The sequence below is a fragment of the Tupaia chinensis genome, unplaced genomic scaffold (assembly GCF_000334495.1).
Source record: "Tupaia chinensis unplaced genomic scaffold, TupChi_1.0 Scaffold000139_1, whole genome shotgun sequence".
Lineage (NCBI taxonomy): Eukaryota > Metazoa > Chordata > Mammalia > Scandentia > Tupaiidae > Tupaia > Tupaia belangeri.
Window position 1 is genome coordinate 4,667,166 of NW_006159609.1, and position 21,328 is coordinate 4,688,493.

At 39.4% G+C, this 21,328-nt stretch overlaps 1 protein-coding gene across 11 annotated transcripts in view; it reads left to right on the forward strand.

Annotated features, from left to right (window-relative positions):
* DLG2 (discs large MAGUK scaffold protein 2) overlaps positions 1–21,328 on the forward strand; it is a 1,612,020-nt gene that overhangs the window by 1,273,283 nt on the left and 317,409 nt on the right. For all 11 annotated transcript variants that reach the window (XM_006144952.3, XM_006144955.3, XM_006144956.1 and 8 more), the window contains one exon: positions 2,060–2,162. In XM_006144952.3, the coding sequence (XP_006145014.1) occupies positions 2,060–2,162 (103 nt within the window). The remainder of the gene's footprint in view (positions 1–2,059; positions 2,163–21,328) is intronic.

Below are 21,328 nucleotides of genomic sequence, written 5' to 3' on the forward strand. Positions count from 1 at the left end.
TTTTAAGTTGCCGGGTCCGGGACATGAACTGCATTTAACTACATGGGAGTCCAGTAACATAACCATTATGCCATCTGCTGATCCCCCATCATATGCTATTTTTTTTCTTTTTTGAAGAGGTTTTTTGTTTTGTTTTTGTTTTGCTTTGTTTTGTTTTGCTATAGGGCACGTGCACTCACCAGAAAGACAGAGAGAGAGACAGAGAAACAGAAAGTGAGAAATCACCACCCGGGGGGATGGCCACATCGCAATCCCCTCTCCTCCATTCTCCTCTCGAGATCTTGGGCATGCACACACGCACACGTGCCCAGCATGAGTTTAAGCCACCAGGTCCAGGACGCGAACCATGGTCAGCTATGTGGGAGTTCATCGACATAGCCATTACGCTAACTGCTGGTCCCCATATGCTATTTTTAATTAAAAAAAAAACCCTAATTGTTTAACAAGAGAATAAATTATTTTGCATATGAAGTTAGTACAGTTTGGCTTCCTGAAAACCAGCCTGGGTCACTTACCTGTTCTGTCTCTCTGGCTCTCAGAGTCACACTCTGATACTCAGTAGCCTATACGGTCTCTGGAATGACTGTGATCTGCCAAGGAGTAGATCTGGAATTTTATACTTTAAGGGGGCTTTCCACTCAAATAGCCTAACAATCCCATCCCTCTGAAGTGGGAGAAAGTTTAGTCTTAGAGAGGAGCTCTGATAGTCCGCTAGCGAGTGACACAGCCTGCCCAGACCTACCACAGCAGACGTCCCATGTTACCATGAGATCAGTACTTGCAGTAAGACACCAGTATAAGACACCAGGGAAGAGGCAAGGAGAAGGATTTAAAAAGAAAGAGAAAGTAAGAAAACAAGGAGACTTTAACAAAGTTATTATGAGAGGACCGAAAGGTAGAATTGGCTGTTCCGAGGTCTCATAAGGAAACAATTAAATGGGAAAACTGCCCTTCCCTGTATTTACCACTCAATATCATTGTCAAAGAGAATTAGTGAAAGGCAAAAGAACTTTACCTGCAGACAAACTGATCAGTCTTTTATTTTTCTTTCCTAGGGCATAACAATCTGCCCTGTAAATAAAAGGAAGCAGAATTCTCATATCATCAGCAAACCTATTTCTGTGTAGGTAAAACAAACAAACAAAACAAAAAAACTGAATTATTATAAGTTCGGTTCAAGCAGAAGGCTTGTTAGGAGTTAGTTCACTTTTGCACCCTGTCCACTGTTCCTCTTCTGAGGGCAGACACTGAGCCTGGTTGTCAGACAGCACTCAGTGGTTAGACTGTGTTGACTTTGACTGAATTGACTTGAGCAAGATTTTAACTTTTGCTTCCCGTTAAATTTGACTTAACAATAATTTTTAACCTTGCAGAGTTTCGGAATTGTTTTTTGATGCTGTGTTTCTTTCCAGTACACGTCCCCAAATTGGAGTTAGCAAAATTGGAGCTAGTTAAATAAACTACAGGCACTCTTTATTTTGTCAGAGTTCATTCTGGAATTATGCATGAGAAATGGGGCAGTCAAGTTTATTTTGGAACAAGGCTCAGGGCTGTCTAACCAAGCTCAGGATGACAGAACTAGGCAGCTGACCAAAGAGAGATGTTTGGCAGCTGGCCAGCCTCATTTCATACCGTCTCCCCAGAACCTCATCTGAATATATTAATCTGTCAGCACATACTTGTCTGTGTGCATTACATGTATTTCTCTTTCTTATCCCATTTTTCCCTCTAATTTTGAAGGTTCCTTTTACCCTAGGAATCTAGCATGCTCACAGGGGCATACTAAATGCACATAATAAAATTCTAGCAGACATGAGTAGTCAACAAATATGTTTAACCCAGTCAGCCCATGGCACAAACGCCACAAAAAATTTCATGTCTCAATTCAAAGTTACTAAGACCATGGACTTGCTAAGTTAACAAACTCCTGAATGGGATATGAAGAGTTGCAAAGCATGTGACTTAATTTTAGGTAGACTCTTGGTTTGGAGAAACTTTTCCTCTGTGAGAATAATACATCTTACAAAATGCCCAAATTCCCTACTGTCCTCTCTTTCAGGTAAATGGCATTGACCTCCGTGGAGCATCCCATGAGCAAGCGGCTGCCGCACTGAAGGGAGCTGGACAGACGGTGACAATCATAGCACAATATCAACCCGAAGGTCAGTCAGAACCCTCGCTTGCAGTGCGCTCTAGGTCTCTGTGCAAATGTGTGCCACTGTCGCTGATCCCCCCCATCAACCAGGGCCACAGCAATAATGTTGTTTAAAACTACCTAGAGTGGGAAATCCATGGCTCATGTCTGAAGAAATGAGGCTTTGTTACTCCTCATCTTCCAGAAAAACATCAGGCAGTTAGAAAGGTTTTTATGGCAGGGGGTGGCGGGGGGGGGGAGAAGGCCTGTATGAAAATATGAATTCAGATAACAATGAGCATCAGTATGATTTTCTTTACATTCTTATCTGGCACACATTTCTGGTCACAAAGGATACTGTAAAAACAATTAAGATTCGAGAAAGGAGGAGGTAAGGTTTCATCTATAGAAGTAAACCATGGTGGGTAGATGGAATACTTTCCATGTGGTTTTAACTTATTCTCATTAACACTAACATTGCCTTTGATGTCTTTGTTGGTTTTTGATTGATTGTTTGTTTTGGTTGCTTATTTGTTTCTTGGTTTTCCTCCCCCCACCCGCCTTTTCTGCTATATTATCACTTGCTTGGAATAAATCACTAAACCCTGAGACTTGGTGAGGTGTCAAAAATTGGATTAGCCAACTGAAACTCAATGAGATGTGCTAAATTGAATTAGCCATACTGTGCTCTTTGGTTTATTTGAACATCTGTTTCTGTGATCAAAATGAAGCTCAGAGAGACCACTGGGATGTTACCTATTGTGTAGTCAATTTCTTAGCAAATTCATCTATCGATTGGTCCTTTGCAAATGAAGCCTATGAAAGCACACCACTGTGAGTTAGACCTTGTATAGAAAGAGAGAGAGAGAGAGAGAGAGAGAGAGGGAGGGATGGCCTCTGTCTTTAGGAAATGTCTGTTTGGAAAACTGAGGTTAATGTCTTGGCTGTGACAGCTGATATCTTAGGTCTTACCATTAGCAGTGACCAGTCATATATTCTGCACAAAAATAAGGAAAAAATTTTAATGTGTATTTTGGTATGCTACCTTCATGTGTGCTGGCTTTAGAATTAGAATTTGCAATTAAGTTACACAAATTTTCTTCTTTTTTCTCCTATTGGTCTCAGCCAACTATGGCCAGAGAGTTGGGGGTAAGGGGTTTTGTAATGATCAAAGCTGTGTAAAGTCACCACCAAGAGAATGTGTTTGTCCAAGGTAGTTTGGGGGAAGTCTTTCTACTTCCTAAATATTAATGGATTTGTCTTCTAATAGGAATAAATAGCTCTTAAAGTATCCACCATAAAACTGGAAATAAGATCTGAGTCAGCCCAATTCGATTAATAAATTCATAGAATAAGATATTTTTCTCAGAAACCTTCCATTTTCTTGATAGCCATTTTCTTTCCATCTCAAAGTCTATGCCCTTCACTTCACCTCAGAGGGCATAAGTGTCCCTAGCTGTTTTCCTGTTTTTGCAAATTTTGCTCAAATAATTCTGCAGACTGATAAGATGTTTAGAAACACAGTTGCACCAATTAGAAGTTCCTGATAGCAATCAAATGTTCAGATAACCTTGAACAGAATGATTTCGAGCTTTAAAGGTTACAGTAAAGGACAGGCATGCCCTCGTTCTATCAGTACAAATCTTCCTCTTTCTACTAGAGCCTCCTTACAGCTTGGCTTCCTTGAAGCAATATATTTAATTTAGGCACTCTGTTGTACTTTATCAGGATACTTGTTCAAAGCACATCTTATAAATCATATAAATCAATTTTTAAAGTGCTTCTAAAGAAACCTGCAAATAACACAAGCCTCTTTGAAAATGCCAAAATATAGATTAGATTCACCGAATGACTTCCCTCTGTTAATAGTCTCACTGTATTCTAATTTGTCACAGCTTTAAATTAGTTGGAAGTGTAATGGCAACATTAAGCAATTGGATTCTTACCCCTTTGCAAATTTTATGTGTATCTGAGCTTTAATTTAACTACTGGCTTAATGGAAAACTGATTGAATTGTTGTTGTGATCATTTAGGGACATTTAGATTGTACATTTTTAAGAAATAATGAACAGTTTAGCTTTAAAGTAATAAATGAGATGAAGGCTGGGCCATGAGATTCCATAAGGAAATTCTCACCAGATCTATTTCATTTATACCTGTACTGTGAGGTGCCCAACCCTTGAAACAATGCTAAGACAAGATTTTATCGACATCTCTTGTATAGTCAAGAATAGACTTCCAGCAAATATTTTCTCTGTCAGATTCAAATGCATTATTAGTAATCTTTTAAATGCTTTACTCAGCATTACTCCTGAGAATTCAAACTCTGCCCCAGGGACCAGCAAATGGCATAGTGGTTGAGGTGTTGGACTCCCATAGGGCCAACCACAGCTCAGGCTCCAGACCTAGTGGCTTAAAAATCACATCAGGTGTATGTGCATGCATGCCCAAAATCCCAGGAGGAGAATGGAGGAGAAGGGATTGCAGCATGGCCATCCTCCCTGTGAGGGGAGCATGATTTCTCATTTTCTCTCTCATTATCTCTTTCTTTCTGGTGAGTTCACATGCCCTGTGGTGAAAACCTCTTTAAAAAAAAATTATTGGGACCAGCAGTTAGCGTAATGGCTATGTTGCTGGACTACCATGTAGTCTACCGCAGTTTGCATCCCAGACCCGATGGCTTAAAACTTGCGCCGGGCGTGTTTTCATGTGTGCCCAAGATCCCTAGAGGAGAATGGAGGAGAACGGATTGCGGCGTGGCCATCCCCCCTGGGGGGTGATTTCTCGCTTTCTGTCTCTATGTCTCTCTCTATCTGTCTGGCGAGTGCACACGCCCTATAGCGAAAACCTCTCCAAAAAAAAAAACAAAAGGAAAAAAATTCTCTCCCCCTCCATCCCCCAAGTAATACAAGTATGGTCTTTGTCTTTATGGAAATTTTTTATCTTATTGAGGAGAAAGGATGTTTGTATAGTTGATAGAAATCAATTTCTGATTACATGTGGCAAATCATATGATAATGACACCATCTCTCAGAATTATGGAATGTCAACAAAGGATAAATCTCCAAGGCCCAAACAGTGTAAGACTACTTCATGGAAATATGAGAATGGACTCAGATCATGATAAATGGGTGGAGTTTCTACTCTGAAGAAGAGAGAAAAAGGACATAAAAAGGACATCTTGCTAAACTACAAGATTGTGAGTTCTGTGTGTGCAGACACCATATATTTCATTCACAAGTAGACCTTTCTCAGGTGCTGTAATGGACACTTTTCAAAGAGTTGCTGAATGAATTGACAAAAGTTTGCTGTTCCTCAGTACATGAGTTTCTCCTTAAGATAATCGAATACTGAAAGGATTCTTTATTTCTACTACTTGTACTTTTTTTTTTTTTTTGAGAGGTTTTTGCTATAGGGTGCGTGTGCTCACCAGAAAGGCAGAGACAGACAGAAAGTGAGAAATTACCCCCCAGGGGGGATGGCCATGCCGCAGTCCCTTCTCCTCCATTTTCTTCTCAGGATCTTGGGCACACACGCACATGCATCCTGCGTGAGTTTAAGCCACCGGGTCCAGGACTCTAACCATGGTCAACTACGTGGGAGTCCAGCAACATAGCCATCATGTCAACCACAAGTTCCAACTACTTGCGTTTTTAAATTTTTGCTTCAAAGGCCAAAAAGAATTGCTAGAGAAGTGTGTGTTGCAAAATATGAAACAATTTCCAACTGTTTTTCATAGTGCTTAGCACGTTTTCTGAAATAATTATAAATAATTTATGATTATTATAATGTAGCAATACATGTCTTCTTTGGCAAGTTTTACTCTACAAAGTTACTGTACTCATTTCTGTTTAAAATTATTTTGGCACCAGTTGTGCAAATTACCCACCATCAATCTTACTCAATGTCTGGGACATGGTAGTGAAATTAAGGCCAACCTAAAGAGTCATACACAGTGTTTCTTTCTGGTAGTGTGGTTGTGCTTACCATCTTTTAAATCCAATTTGCATCATGTTCTTACTTCGAAATGATCATGTGCTGTATTAGCAATAAGAAAAGTATAAGTTACTTTCTTTTAAGACATTCCCGTATCTGATTCTTTAGGAATAATTCCATTTCAGCACTATGGGAAGTTGCTTTTCGTAAAACCTTCAATTACTTGTATGCAGTTATTGAAGGTACAGTAATACCTCCTCACAAGGAAACATAATGCCCCCTACACACACACACCCTTCCCTTTCCTTACCATTCCCAGTCATCTCCTATATTGCTTTCAGTTTTATCTTTCTGAAAGGTACAATTCTGAGGTACTTGTGCACAAATGCCTTGCTCTTCACAATATGTTCCCAGCAGCCTCCACGCCCCTTCCCGCATCCACCACCACTCACAGTGTGGTCCCTTCTCACTGTCCTCCTGCTGTGCAGAAATACACCCTTCCTCCTCTCAGTGGTCCTACTTCTGTGCCTTGGCTTTGTGGGGTCCTTTGCCTGGAATGCCCTTTTTTTCCTTTCTACCTGCAAGATGCCTATTCATCTTGAGGACCCTCAGATGTCAGTTCTTCCGTGAAGCCAAATTTAGCCAACAGTAATGGGCTCTGAGCTTCCCAGACCTGTACGCAGATACCTCCTGTGTCCCTTAACACCGTTTACACATTTCACCCCTCAAGTAAGCTCAGAGAGAGCAGGGACCCTCCTTTCACTTATTTTATCTCCTGTGTTGATTTGCTCAGTGTGAACTCACTACACTTTATTAATGAGTATCTGATTATTGAAGTAGTTGTCCCTTGCTTTAGAAGTGCAGCATAATATTTTCAGTGTTGGCAAAAATAAATAGTAGATACCTAAGAAATGTTTGCTAAGTGAATATTGAATGTATGGCCTAAAGTTTGGTTTCTTTTTTTCTTTTCTTTTTTTTTTTTTTAAAGGCATTTCTGCTATAGGCTGCATGTGCTCCCTGGAGAGACAGATGGAAAGTCAGAAATTACCCCATAGGGAGAATGGCCATACCACAATCTTCTCCCCCATTCTCCTCTTGGGATTTTGGGCACACGAGCACTCACATTCAGCATGAGCCACCAGGTCTGGGACTTGAACTGCAGCTGGCCATGTGAAAGTCCAGTACCTTAACTACTATACCACCGCTGGCCCCTGGCCTAGAGTTTTGATATTAAATATAGCAATGGTATATGAATCCTTGGAAATTTGTGTTGACACAATTTTTAAATGGCAACCCTCATAGGTAAACTCTCCTTCTCTGCACTGCAGAAAAAAATGCAGCTGTTGCTTTGTAATATAACACAAAGAAAAGATGATTAAAGCCCTAACAGCTTTTGGAGCTCAGAATCTCAAATTTGACACCTTAATGAATGAAAAAGGCATTGAGTATAACCTCATTTATCAAAAAGAATCCAACATAGCATTCCCCTGGGGTATATCAGGGGAAATCTTTAGTATTTGTTGCCTTGTCACCAACAATACCTATAGTTAGTGTGAGATAACTGATTACAGGTGAAGTGATAAACCAGCAGACATTCACTTGGAGAACTACGTGGATGATAGGAATTGTTGGCTAAAATACAAAACAGGAATGATTGATTGCCAAACTATTCCTATGAAAACCATTAACATCCTTTTGCCCTTAATTTGACAACTCAGAGCATTGTTGGGGACATCTCAAGGGCTTCAAGTGGTCCAGGGGTAAGAGAGAGAAAACTGAAGACATGATCTCAAGTAGACAGTGGAGGGGCATGGATTTTCCTACCCCTTTATTGTTTAATAAGGTACTTGAGTTTCTAAAGAAAATCCCAGAGGACAGAATTGTGGCGGAGTGGCCATGTGGTTAGCTTACTTGTTTATACATTTGTTTGATCAATAGATTATTTTTTTTCTGAGCACTTCCTATGCCTCAGTCAGTGTTCTATGGAAATGACAGAGCGGAGAATCTACACAAGCCCTCTCAAGTAAATACAAATGTGTTTAATGATGATAAGTAGTATAAAAAGTGTGAAGCAAGGCCAGGATTATAGAGATAGAACTATGGAGTGGGCTGGGAAAGCTGTGCTGCTAAGGTGGTATTTGAACAGAGATTTAAAAGAAAGGAGGTAGTACACTTGCAGAGAGCTGGAGGGAGAAATGAATTATCCTAGGGTCTCCGTGGGCCAGCAGCATAGCTTCAATGAGCGCTTCTAAAAAATGTAAAACCTTGGCTCCCAACCCATGGCTACTAAAGCAGAATCTGCATTTTATCAAGATCCCCAAGTAATTTGTGTGCACATGGAAGTCTGAGAAGCATTCTTCAGTATACTCGAGTGTCCTACAAAAACTGCCATTTTTCCCCACTGGGTTTAACTCCCTCTACCAGGCACACTGGGCCAAGTTAGAGGAGGCTACATCACCAGGTCTGAGTTCTTGTATGTTCAGCCCATGAGCATGACTCAGTGATTTTATTAGAGACGAGTCAGCCTACAGGAGATCTAAGAAGTTCATGGATCATTCAGCTCTAATTTACCTATCATTTTCCTCTAAATACAGATTATTAAGTAAATTCAGAAGTCTTTCTAGAACTTCTCAGCAAGTGAGACAATTAACTGATTCAGGCTTTTTTCTTTGGTGAATTTCCTGTAGGTGGGTTAAGAAGCAGCGAGTTGAGATACAGTAAGATTGAATCCTGTCCTGACTGATGCCTCAAGAGTCATGAAGGCATCACTTAAAATTTCTTTAAGTAACTTACTATATTTTAGAATGGAAACTCATTGAAATCATCTTTTTACTCCTTGTAAACTTGTAAGCCTTGTGAATGACTCTCATTTAGAAGCAAAAGTACTTATGTTCAGCAACAAGTCAAAATCTGGATTTGTTTGAGGTAACCAGTGTCACAAAATTTAAGCCACAGTAAGACACCCTGATGCATTTTTCTGTGAGATCAAAGATATGCAAGCTTGAAATGAATATGTAATTTACCCCCTGAAGAATATAGACACCTGTGCACCCCAAAACCCTTAGAAATGACAGTACATACACCATCCAAGAAGCTTACTTAGAATGCAAGACATATTTCTTTCTTTAAATCAATATCTATGTAGATTTATGCATATGAATGAGCAGCTGTGGCATATTGAACTGTTTCCCAATGCAAATAACTGCATCTTAAATGCCCAGGCAAGATTTGTAAAGTCCAGCTGTGGATTTTTGTTACAAATGGCCTTGGCATCATCAAGGATCATTTAAAATGAGGCTTTTGAAAGTAAAGCAGTGGACTAGAAAGAGAAAGCCAGTTTCCTAGCTATAACTCCAGCTCTCTTACCTTCTGCTGTTTCCTGTTTATGAATCTGGATTTTTAACTATTAGGAAACAATTAGGATGAGTAAGATATTTTCAGGATGACTTAAAGTTATTTCATTCAAAATAAAATATATGATCCCCAAACTCAGTTTGTATAGAAGCATAAATTCCTTTATATGGAAGTTTTGTCACTCATATTATTACATCTTTTTCTTTCTTTCTGTTTTTTTTTTTTTTTTTTTTTGGAAAGACTTTTGCTGTAGAGTGTGTGTGCTTACTGGAGATACAGAGAGAGGGAAGGAAAGTTATAAGTCACTACCCCAAGGGGTCTTTCCAGATGCCTTGATGATTAAGGGTGTTTTATCCCTCTATGCATGCTCACCTCCCAATTTGGGCCTAGGGAATTGTAATGAGGACAAAAGCAGGTATCACTTTGTGACTCCTAGAGAACTCTCCCGGCCTCATTGTCTATCCTAGGAGCACTACATCTCGAACTCATGTCAAAGGAGTGAAAAATATCTCCAAAACTGAGTATATGTTAATAACAGGTGTAGCTTCCATTGTACCATCTTTGTTCCTATTCCCACAACATAAATACATTTATCATTGGGGGCTTTGTCTTGTGATTTTTATATTATTTAGGGAGTCTTTTGACACCTGTGCCAGAAATTACTCTCTTATGAATATGGGAAGAAGCCAAATAAATCCTTGTGCTGGAGGATTTTGACAACCAGTATCACTTAGATTGTACCTGATGTTGCAACACCCAGATCAAATGCATGGAAATCAAAGGCCCTAATTTTATTCTTGACAGTACAAGGATCAAAAAATGAACACAGATCCTCATTAGATAAGCCTCTTACTTGATGAAAAATTTCAGAATGTATTTTGTTTTAGAGGTTTTTGCTATAGGGCACATGTGTTCGCCAGACAGACAGAGAGAGACAGAGAGACAGAAAGCGAGAAATCACCCCCCAGGGGGGATGGCCACGCTGCCGCAATCTCTTCTCCATTCTCCTCTCCTCCATTCTCCTCTCAGGATCTTGGGCACTCATGCACACGCACCCGGCGTGAGTTTTAAGCCACCAGGTCTGGAAAATGAACCGCGATTGACTACGTGGGAGTCCAGCGACATAGCCATTACACTAACTGCTGGTCCCCAGAATGTTTTTTTTTGTTTTTTTTTGTTTTTTGTTTTTTGTTTTTTAATGTTCCACAGAGGTGAGCAGGAAAGGGATAAAAATCAATACAGCTTTACATACCTATTGCATTGCATATTTGGGGTGCCCAAGGAGTGTTTACCCCACATATAATTTGTAGGAAACAACATAAGATTACAGAACTAGAATTAGAGTTTGCTCCAGAAAACTGGCCTTCTCTTCCTACCTTACTTTCAAAAAGCTCATCTTAAATGTCCTTTGATGATACAGAGGCTAGTTCTGAGCCAAATCCATGGCTAGACTTTACACATCTAGCCTGAGAATGTCAGTTTGGCTGTCCCTGTACATAAGCTAGTTCTCAAATTTGGTGATGAGCAATGAGGCATTTTTCCTCTCCTGTCTCTGACTCTGCAGCTGATGCTCTTACATACCCAAGCCACATCATTTTTCTGAACGCTGATTTCTTTCTTTGTTAATGAAAGTGGCTAGAGAGATGAAGGCTCTTTGCAGCTGACATTATAAAATTTAGTTTGCCAAGTCTTCTAATTGAAACATATCATCAAAGAATAATGATTAAAAACAGGTAATTCTAAATGTTCTCTTTTCTTTCCCACACTTTTTTTTTTAAGTTTTTTTGCTATTGGTCATGTACATTCACTGGGGAGACAGAGACAGACAGAGAAACAGAAAGCAATAAGTCACCTTGGGGATGGGGGGATGGCTATACCACAGCCCCTTCTCCTCCATTCTTCTCTTGGGATTTTGGGCACACATGTGCATGTGCCCAGCATGAGTTTTAAGCCGCCGGAGCTGGGACTCAAACCACAGTCAACTATGTGGGAGTCTAGCAATGTAACCATTATACCATCAGCTGATCCCTTTTTTCCCACATGTTTTAGACACTTGGAAATGCTGCTCTCACCACTCAAAAAAAGGGGAAAGATCTGTATCTGTGCACATTGCTTTCACTGTGTCCCCTGGGATTTGAACACTTCAATAAAGTTTTTACATTTAATTCAAGTAGAAGCACTTATTACTTGTTGGAGATTTCAAGATTAACAATTTACTGTGTGTGTTATCTTTTTATAGATCCATTGTAGATTACGTCTTATCAGTTTAATAAATTGTAATTTCTAAGCTTAGAAATAGATTTGTTGAGGCTGACAGGAAGGCATATTTTTCAAAATCAATTTCAGGAAATCAAGGATGGAAAAAGCTAAAATGATAAAGATGTTTTAAATTCTCAGAATCATAAGTTGTAGCAGCTTTAGAGTGAAGAAGCCAAACCCAAGGAGTATAAAGTATTCGTTTTTAATATGTTTTATAGATTCCTAATTCAAATAGAATTTCTACTAGACTTGTCGACTAATAAGTCTGTAAGAGACAAAGTATCTAGATTGCACTTTGCTTTCAGAAACTCTTATTCTCCTCTCAGTTTCCTCATATACATCTTCATGTCCTTCACTGCTATTGCTGACACCAGTTTCAGGCAGAAAGGCTCCAGAACAACCAGTACACTATGAAAATTAAGTGGGACCAGTAGGTGGCATAGCATTTAGGGAGCCGGACTCCCATGTGGCCAACTGTGGTTTGAGTCCCAGACTTGGTGGCTTGCTTTCTCACTTTCCCTTTCTCTAAATATTAAAAATAATAATACTAAATATTTTTAAAAGAAAATTTAGTAATGGCAGAACAAAATTTATTTATTCAATCATTATTCAGGTAATATTTATTAAGCTCTTCCTCTGAGTGACATTAGAGATAGAATGATGAGCAAAATAAACATGGCCTCTTCCCTCATGGACCTTTAGTCAGCCAAGTAGAATCAGACCAACGAATTCTACAAGCTAAGGCAAGTCCTCTAGAAAAAAGAAGAAGTCTTAGATCTGGACACTTAGGCTATGCATATTCAGGTGAACTCTTCAAGTACACTAACTCAGATCAAACAAAAGCAAACAGAAACTCTCACCTAGATCAGAGGGTCGAGGAGACATCCCAAGGAGATAATACATTCTTTAATCTGAGGGGTGAATAGCTGTTCTATTCAAACAGCACAGGAGGAGTTGTAAGGAAGAGTTGTTTAGGAGGGAATGGTGTGTCAAGTAATCCTGCAGAGGAGAGAGGAAGGTGCCATGACGAGACCAAAGCCAAACCAGAGAAAGTGGGAGGAACATCGTGGATAAGGAGGCAAAGGAGGGTGGCAGATGCAGGTTATGCAAGACTGTGTGAAGTACTTGGTTCTTTTTCCTAAACACAGTGGGAGCTCTTGAAAGGTGTTAAGCCCAAGGCTGTCAAGATTTTGCTCTTCAAAAAGATGGTTCTGGATGCCCAATAGAGATTGGGCCAAAGAGCCTAAAGGTACTAGGACCAGTTAAGAGACACCAGCCTAAGTCTCATCTAAGTGAGAGATGATGGTGGCTGGATCATGGTGGTGGCAGAACAGGTGGAAAAAAAATACACAGACTTGGGGAAAAGTAGGTGATAAAACCATTAGTCATACATATTGGCTTTTAAAAATACACAAATTCATCTATTTCACTAAAACATGGCAAAGCATTATTGACTGCTTAAAAGACTGATAAGCCCTTCAGAGAAAAGCATGTTTTATTCATCTTCATATCCCTATTCCCTAGTATGGTGCCTGCCTAATAGAAGACATTTAATAAGTGCAGACTAAACCAAAGTAAGAGTAATAATAAATAAGTAATGCCAATGAATAAATGTATCTATTTTATAGGAATTCTGTCTTTATTTGTTTTAGCTAAAGCAAGATAAAACATAAATGTGAGGAAGAGAAAGATAGAGCTAGAAAGGGAGATGATTGCAAGAAAGAAAATTATTAAAACCAGCATATGTACAGTACTCACTATGTGCCTCAGTACATTCTAAAGTCTCTACATGTGATAACACACTCACCCTCTCTAAAACTTTTGATGTACGTTCATAGTTTTGTCCATCTTGCAGATGAGAAAATTGAGACATGGAAAGCATGATTTTCCCAAGGTCATAAAAGCAACCAGTTTCAGGCAGAAAGGCTCCAGAACAACTAGTACACTATAGTAGATTTCTTCTCATAGAATAAAGTGGGGAGGGAGATGGCAGCAGATGGCATGGTGGTTAAGGCGCTGGATTCCCCATAGTCAACTTCATGGTTTGAGTCCTGGACCCTGTGGCCTGAAAAACGTACTGGGTGGTTGTGTGTGTATGTGTGTATACCCAGGATCCTGAGAGGAGAGTAGAGATTGTGGTGTGGCCATCCCTCAGGGAGGTGATTTCTCACTTTTCTTCTCTCCAGGGAGTGCACACAACCTATGGAAATTAATCTACAATAAAAAGAAGAAAGGGAGAGAAAACAGGTTCATGTGGATAAAAGGGTTGGAGAGGAAAAATGGAAAGGGATGGAGAAACCAAAGGAAAGAGATGCCAAAAAAGGGATAGAGAGAGGTCAAAAGTAAGTCAGATAGAGAAATATTGGGTCTTCAGAAAAGTCTCAATGCCTTTTTGTATAGAAAAACACCATGATTTTTCCAACAACCCAGTAGATAGGAGGATTTAGGTAAGCAGAAATGGAGAGTCTAGCATTCAGTCGCAATTAACAACAGAGGTAATTCTATGTTGGAGTAAGCCCTGTGCTGGGGAGTAGGTAAAAGTGAGAAGTGTGTGTTCTTTTATCATTTATTTATCTTTCATTGTTTTGGGTATTTTTTTTTGTGGGGGTGGCGGAAAGAATATGGGAGACTTAGGCCTGTGTTTTAGCTCCTGGAATAGTTGTGGCCCTAAACTGGCATAAGGACAGAGGGCTCATCACTAGTAACTGGGAGGTCTTACTTGAGTAACAGACTCTCCGTGCTCAAGGGTTTTCACCTATAACATAGAGATATGTTAATTGCTGGAAGAATTAGAGAAAATGGATGTAGACTCTTTGGAATGTAGTAGCCCATCTCTACACAGCAACTAATACCATAACCCTCAACAGTAAGCGTGTTTCAGTAGACGTGAGCTCTCCACTGCTCTGATCAGACCTTCGCATTCTGCTTAGAACTTGCCCTAGAAGTTCATCAAAGAGCCGCACAGAGTTTGGAAAGCAACAGTAGTTAAGGGTTCCTGCTGTGAAATCATATAGGTAACATTCAAATTCTACAATAGCTCTTCCATTAACAGCTGTGCAGCCTCGAACAAATGACTTCACTTCTTAAAATCTCATTCTTTATGTGCAAAATGAGGACTCACACGAAGCTCTAGCTGTCAGGTTTGTTTAACAGCACATCTTCAATAAGTGATAAGTATTGTTATTATGATAATTGTCGAAACTCCAAAAACTATAGAGTGGTGACTATGTGAAAGAGAGAAAGCACACCCAGAGGAGGAAGGGAACTTGAAAAACTGTGGATACAGGCCTTCAGGGGATTTCTTAACAAAAGTGATGTGGCAATCTGTGTGGACGTGTCAAATGAACAACCCTCTAAAGTGTCTAGGGATTCAGTGAAGAAATGACAGGGGCAGAAGATAGGAGGATGTAAGATGAGCCAAGCAGGGCTCTAGCATCAACCCCCATTCCAGTCTGAACAGGTTTCATTTGGTTTTCATTTTGGTCTTAGATCTATGAAGTGAGGATCCCACCATCAAAAAACAGTTTTAAAACTGTTAAACAGAAAGCAAGAAAAGCTATTCAGGTGAAGATGGTTGTGGTTAGGATCTAAAAAAGCTGTAAGCTCAGTTAATTTTTTTATGAAAATGTAAACTCCAGAGAAGCATCAGGTTTTGTCCATCTTGCTCACTACTGGGTCCTCAGTGCCCAGAGCAGTGCCAGGCACACAGCGGGCCCTCAGTGTCTGTGGGATGAATGAACCAACTGGGGAACGGTTTACACCTTGCAGTTTCCCTTTGAACTGTAGGTGGCAAAATGAATGCATCTACCAAAGTGCCAAACACTGATCTTCAATGCTGAAAAAATAGCCGATCTATAGGAACAGATCTTGTGTTTCAAATGATTATATTTCTGCTGACCAGGCTAGCTAAAGGTAGAAACTTCCTCTGTATTGACCCCATTTTCCCTTGCCCCTATAAGTAGCCATTTAATTAATGAGACATTTTTTTTTTAAGTAAAAGCTGAAACAAAGGACCAGCAGGTGCCATGGTGGTTAAGGTGCTGGATTCCCATGTGGCTTACCAAGATTCAGATTCCAGATCTGGGGGCTTGAAAACCACAAATTCCCACATGGCTTATCAAGGTTCAGATTCCAGATCTGGTGGCTTGAAAAATCACAACAAAGAAATAGATAAATAAATGGTTTCTTTTTTTTTTTTTTAAAGTTGAAACAAAGGCCATAGAAAAATACAGTTAGATCTTATTGGCAGTGTTTTAAAGAGGGGGAAAAAGATTAATAGAAAAATGTGTAATTGCCTGAAGAGTTGAGGAATTAAAAATTATAATTTCTTAGATGCCTTGCCATTGATGCCTGTTCTTCATATTTTCTATTTTCCCAAATCAGAAATGATTTTATAAATATTAGATGTTCTTTCAATGTGGCTATCATAATACCCAATATGCAGTAAATTGCCAAGGGATCACATGTTCCAAAAAGAAACCTCTATGCAATTGTTCTTCATTAATTCATACGGTTTTCTAGGAAAAAAAACTGGAACACTTTATATTCTTTAAAGAGGTCATTGCAGTCTAAAGGGATATGAAATCAAGGTCAAAACCACCTCATTTCCTTAAAAATATGTACATCAGTTAACTAGTTTCTTCATATAAAGATAACTATAACCCTTCTTTATTGTGATAATCAATTTATAACTTTCTCATTGTTTAAGGTCACTTAGAAGTGACCTTGTACATAATAGATTTCTTAGTAATATAAATAATCACAGTCCATTTAATCCAATTGTTCAGATGTTTTTATTCTCTTTCGGATAGTTAGATTACCTAAAAATAGGTACCACTTATTGTGTGAGATTTTTCCAGTAAGCAAAAGAAGCAGTGGTAGGGGCCAGTAGGTGGCATAGCGGTTAAGGCTCTGACTTCTATGTGGCCAACTGTGATTCGAGTCCCAGACCCAGCAGCTCAAAACTCATGTTGTGCACTTTGATGTGTGTGCCCAAAAATCCTGAAAGAAAAATGGAGAAGGGATTGCAGCATGGCCATCCCCTTGGGGGGATTTCTTGCTTTCTGTCTGTCTGTCTCTCCAGCAAGCACACATGCCCTATAGCAAAAATCTCTTAAAATAAATAAATAAATAGGAGCAATGATAGAGTGTTTTAACAATTCCCTGCTGCCATATACTTAACAGTGAGCAGCAGAAACACAAAAGATGTTCTAGAAGAAACAAAATTATCTACAAAATTGCAGGCAGATAGTTGCTTTGGGTAACTGCTAATGAGAAATAATGAAAGCAGTACATCTACACAATTATCATCAAAACAAAGTTGATACAAAGTCCAAAGAAATTAAGATGTGAAGATTTCTGTAGGCTAGGAAGACATGCAGAGAAAATTGCTGAGGAAAATCAAATGATTTCAATTTGGATAGTTCTATTACCATTACAAATACCTTTTTCCCTCCTTCTAATAGATTCAGGAGGAAATATTTTCAATAGTCTGCTGATATATGTGAACATTTCATCTTTTTATGGAGGCAAATGGTGGCTGATGATATTAATATATTAAATATATATTATTGTAGTTTTTACTCTGAGCTATTAAATTTCTCTCTCAATTTGTGTTTCATCCTTGCAGTGGTACATCTTTATCTTTCCTGGTATAAACCAAAAATAAAAAGTTAAAATTTACAGAGCCCAAGACTATAGAACAAGCTAAAAAAATGCAAATGTAATATCTGCACATAAAACAGTAACACATCTTATTCGTTTCTAGGAAAAGAAGAGAGTCTCTAGAAGAAAATTAAATGCACTTATAGGGCATTTCTATATGTAAGAAATGCTTAGATCTTTCTTAGGTATTTTTCATCTAAATTTTATATCTAAATACATGTCTCCTTTCATCATTCTATTTCCACTGCCTCTCTCCTTGAGCTTTATGCTCAAATGATACCAAATTGCTCATCATTCACTTGATATGCTTCAATGTTTCATCCTCTGTGACTTAACAATTATTACTCCATCTGCCCAGAATTCCCTTCTTCCCTTGTCTCCTTGGCAAACTCTTTCAAAGTATAAACTAGAGATCACTGCCTTCAGGAAACCTTTTCCTGACTGCACCACTCCCTCCCTACAGGAGAAATACTGCCTCCTCTGATACCTCGGTATCTTAGGTTGTTGCATTTCTCCCTGGGTCTTGTGCTTGACATAATTCATGAGACGTTCTATATTTTTAAATAGTGCAAGAGGAGGGTGGGAGAAGGGGGAGGTGAGAGAGAGAGAATGAAGGGGAAAGAGAAAGAAGGAAAACATTCAAGGGACACAAAAATGAAAATTATCTGTTGATAATAATGTGTATTGTAATATCTTTGAACCAATATGCAGTGTATTCACAACAGGAAAAAAAAATTCCAATCTTGCAGGAGCCTATGAGCTTTAAGAGGGAAAGAATTAACTCTAATAGGCAGTCAATAAATGTTTGATGAAGGACTCAATCGGTCAATCAATAACAGATTGAGTACTGGTGTTTTTTGTTTGTTTGTTTTTAAAGCCTAAGCATCAGGGGCAGCAGTTGGTCTAGGGGTTAAGGTGCCAGACGGCCACATGGTTGACCACAGATGGAGGCCCAAACCCAGCAGCTTGAAACTCATGCCAGGCATATGTGCCTGTGTGCCCAAAGTCCCAAGAGGAGAATGGAGAAGAGATTGTGGTATGGCCCTGACCCCGGAGTATGGGGGTGATTTCTGGCTTTCTGTCTCTTGTCTTTCTACTGAGACTACATGTCCTATCGCAAAAAATCTCTCTTAAGTTAAAAAAAAAAAAAAAAAAAGGGGGGGGGGGGGAAAGCCCAAGCATCATGGCATCATGAAAATGGGCTGGATCCTATTGGAGAAGCTGATGTTGGTCCTTAACATAATAATAAAAATAGATGGCAGAGGAAAAGAAGAGCTCCTCTACACCACCATGCATGGCCCACATACTAAAGAATGAACTGCTGTCAAAGATTAAAAAGAAGTCACAGAAGAATTCACGTGAATGAAAGAGGAAGCAGCTAACAATAGTAATTGTTCTCATGATGGAGTGCCTAGTATACTTACATACGTATACATGTTATGCCGTTTCATTCTCATCAAATACTGTCAAACTTGGGACCAGCAGTTAGTGTAATGGCTATGTCGCTGGACTCCCACGTAGTCGACCGCGGGTCGAGTCCTGGACCCGGTGGCTTAAACTCACGCCAGGTGCGTGTGCGTGCGTGCCCAAGATCCCGAGAGGAGAATGGAGGAGAAGGGATTGCGGCATGGCCATCCCCCCTGGGGGGGTGATTTCCTGCTTTCTGTCTCTTTGTCTCTGTCTGGCGAGCGCACGCGCCCTATAGCAAAAACCTCTCAAAAAAAAAAAAAAAAAATACTGTCAAATTCACTATCCCCATCTTGCAGGTGAAGAAATAAGAGTGCAATGATGACACAAAAACTAAATGGCAGAGACAAGATGCCAACAGTGGCCTGTTTGATGCTGGTACCCGTTGACAACACAACTCCTCCAAGAGGGGCCAAGAGCCAGACCTTAGTCACTACCATGCTCTGGGTCCTCACCCATTCCTCATTCCAGAGAGGAGGACAAGGCTATGGTTGCACAACTAATAGAGGCTGAGGCTACGGATTTGGTAGTGTTTCTGTTGAGCTGTATTAAATGTGTTCTAAGCATGGTCTCAGGGTCTGCTGAGCCACGTTGTACAGCTGAGCTCTGGAGCTTAAGAACCTCCCTTTGCTCTAACAGCACTTTTCTTAAATCTGGCAAGATGTCGCTTAATAAAATATACACCAAGTGTCTGAGCAATTGAAGGGAGAGAGTAGTGATTATGGTTTAAAACTGGATATAAAAAGAAAGCAGATTACCACTGAAGTGAGGATTTTTGAATGTCATTTGGTCTAAATGGAACTGTGATTAGGAAGAGAAAAAAGACATCTGAAAAGGTCATGAAAAGAAAAATAGTAGCAATTTTGAATTTCAACTAAATGGATGAAATCTGGGGCATTACAAATGGAAATACTTGCTAAAGCTCTCTTCTCTGAAGCATCTGATGAAGAGGTACAGATGTGACAGGAAACTACATGTGGCTTCAGAAAGGCAGTGTCTTGGGTTGATAATTAATTCTGTTTGAATAAAATAATGTCAAATGGATATAAAAGGTTTTACTGAAGTAACAGTCAGCCTGACTTTAGGCACCAGTAAAATGAAGACTTACATAAAACAAACGAACAAATCAGGTCAGGAAAGAAAAAACCTGGGCCAGCCAGTGACATGGTGGTTAAGGAAACTGGATCCCACATGGCCTAAAGTGCGATCCCAGACCTGGCAGCTTGAAAATCATGCCAGGCACATGTGCCCAAGATCCCAGGAGGAACAGGGATTGTGGTGTGGCCATTCTTCCCACCAGTTAGGAGAGTGATTTCTCACTTTCTCCTTTCTCTCTCTGTCTGTCTCTAGCGAATGAGTTTGCCCTATGCCAAAATATCTTAAAAAGAAAAAAAGAAGAAATACCAAAGACAGATAGGCTTTAATACATCACTCATTATAAAAGAAAGCATTCTGTGAATGCTCCCAAGATTAATCTTGGTATCTATATTGGTTGTAAGAAGAAAATGTGATACTAGCATTTGTCAGCATCAAAGTAATCAAGCAAAATGCCATGCCAGGGAAGAAAAACGGACATTATACGGGGCCAAGAGCTCTCTAGATTCCATGTAGTCCTATTTTTCATACATCTACTTCCCAGACAAACATGCTCTAGCACTTCATATGGGTATTACATTTGTGAGTCTATTTGGGTAGTAATTCTGATGCCTTGGCTTTCCACAATAGTGCCCTACCTCTATCAAGTTGGACAAAGGCATTTGTACATGGATCATGCTGTCTTTGTTCCAATCCTTAGCTAGATACTAGGAATAAAGATTTGGCTACCCAAATTAGTCCATTTGGACATGGTACCCTAGATCTGGGTTCTGGTCATTGTCACTGACAACATCTGTGGTTTCTATTAAACACTAAGCTGTGGGACCACCTGATGGCAGGTTATGTCACTGGTCTCCCATGTAGTTGATTACAGTTCGAGTCCTGGACCCAGCAGCTTAAAACTCACACCAGGCATGTGTGTGTACATGCCCAAAATCCCAAGAGGAGAATGGAAAAGAAGGGGTTGTGGCATGGCCATGGGTGATTTATCATTTTCTCTCTGTGTCTCTGGCAAGCACATGCTCCTTATAGCAAAACTATCTCAAAAAAAAAAAAAAAAAAAAAAAAGCCAAACCCCAAAACCATTTTTATATCTAGATATAAAATAAAGGCTCAAGAGCTAGAATTTTGATTTTAAATATATTAATAGCATGGAATTTAAACAGGTAAATCTTTTTTCATGACAGAAGCTAAGACATCAAGATTACTTGCCAAACAAATCTGCTGTCTCTAAAAATTTCAATTAATTCCTCTATTTAACACTAATTATTTTAAAAAGCATTTGCTTTTAATTCTGTATCCCATTAATATGTTAATTTTCCACCTCCTGAGTCTGAGGGGAAAAATGCGGACTTTTAAAAACTTGTTTTAAACACTCATAAAAGAATTAGGTTGACATGTTGCTATGGGAATTTCCCT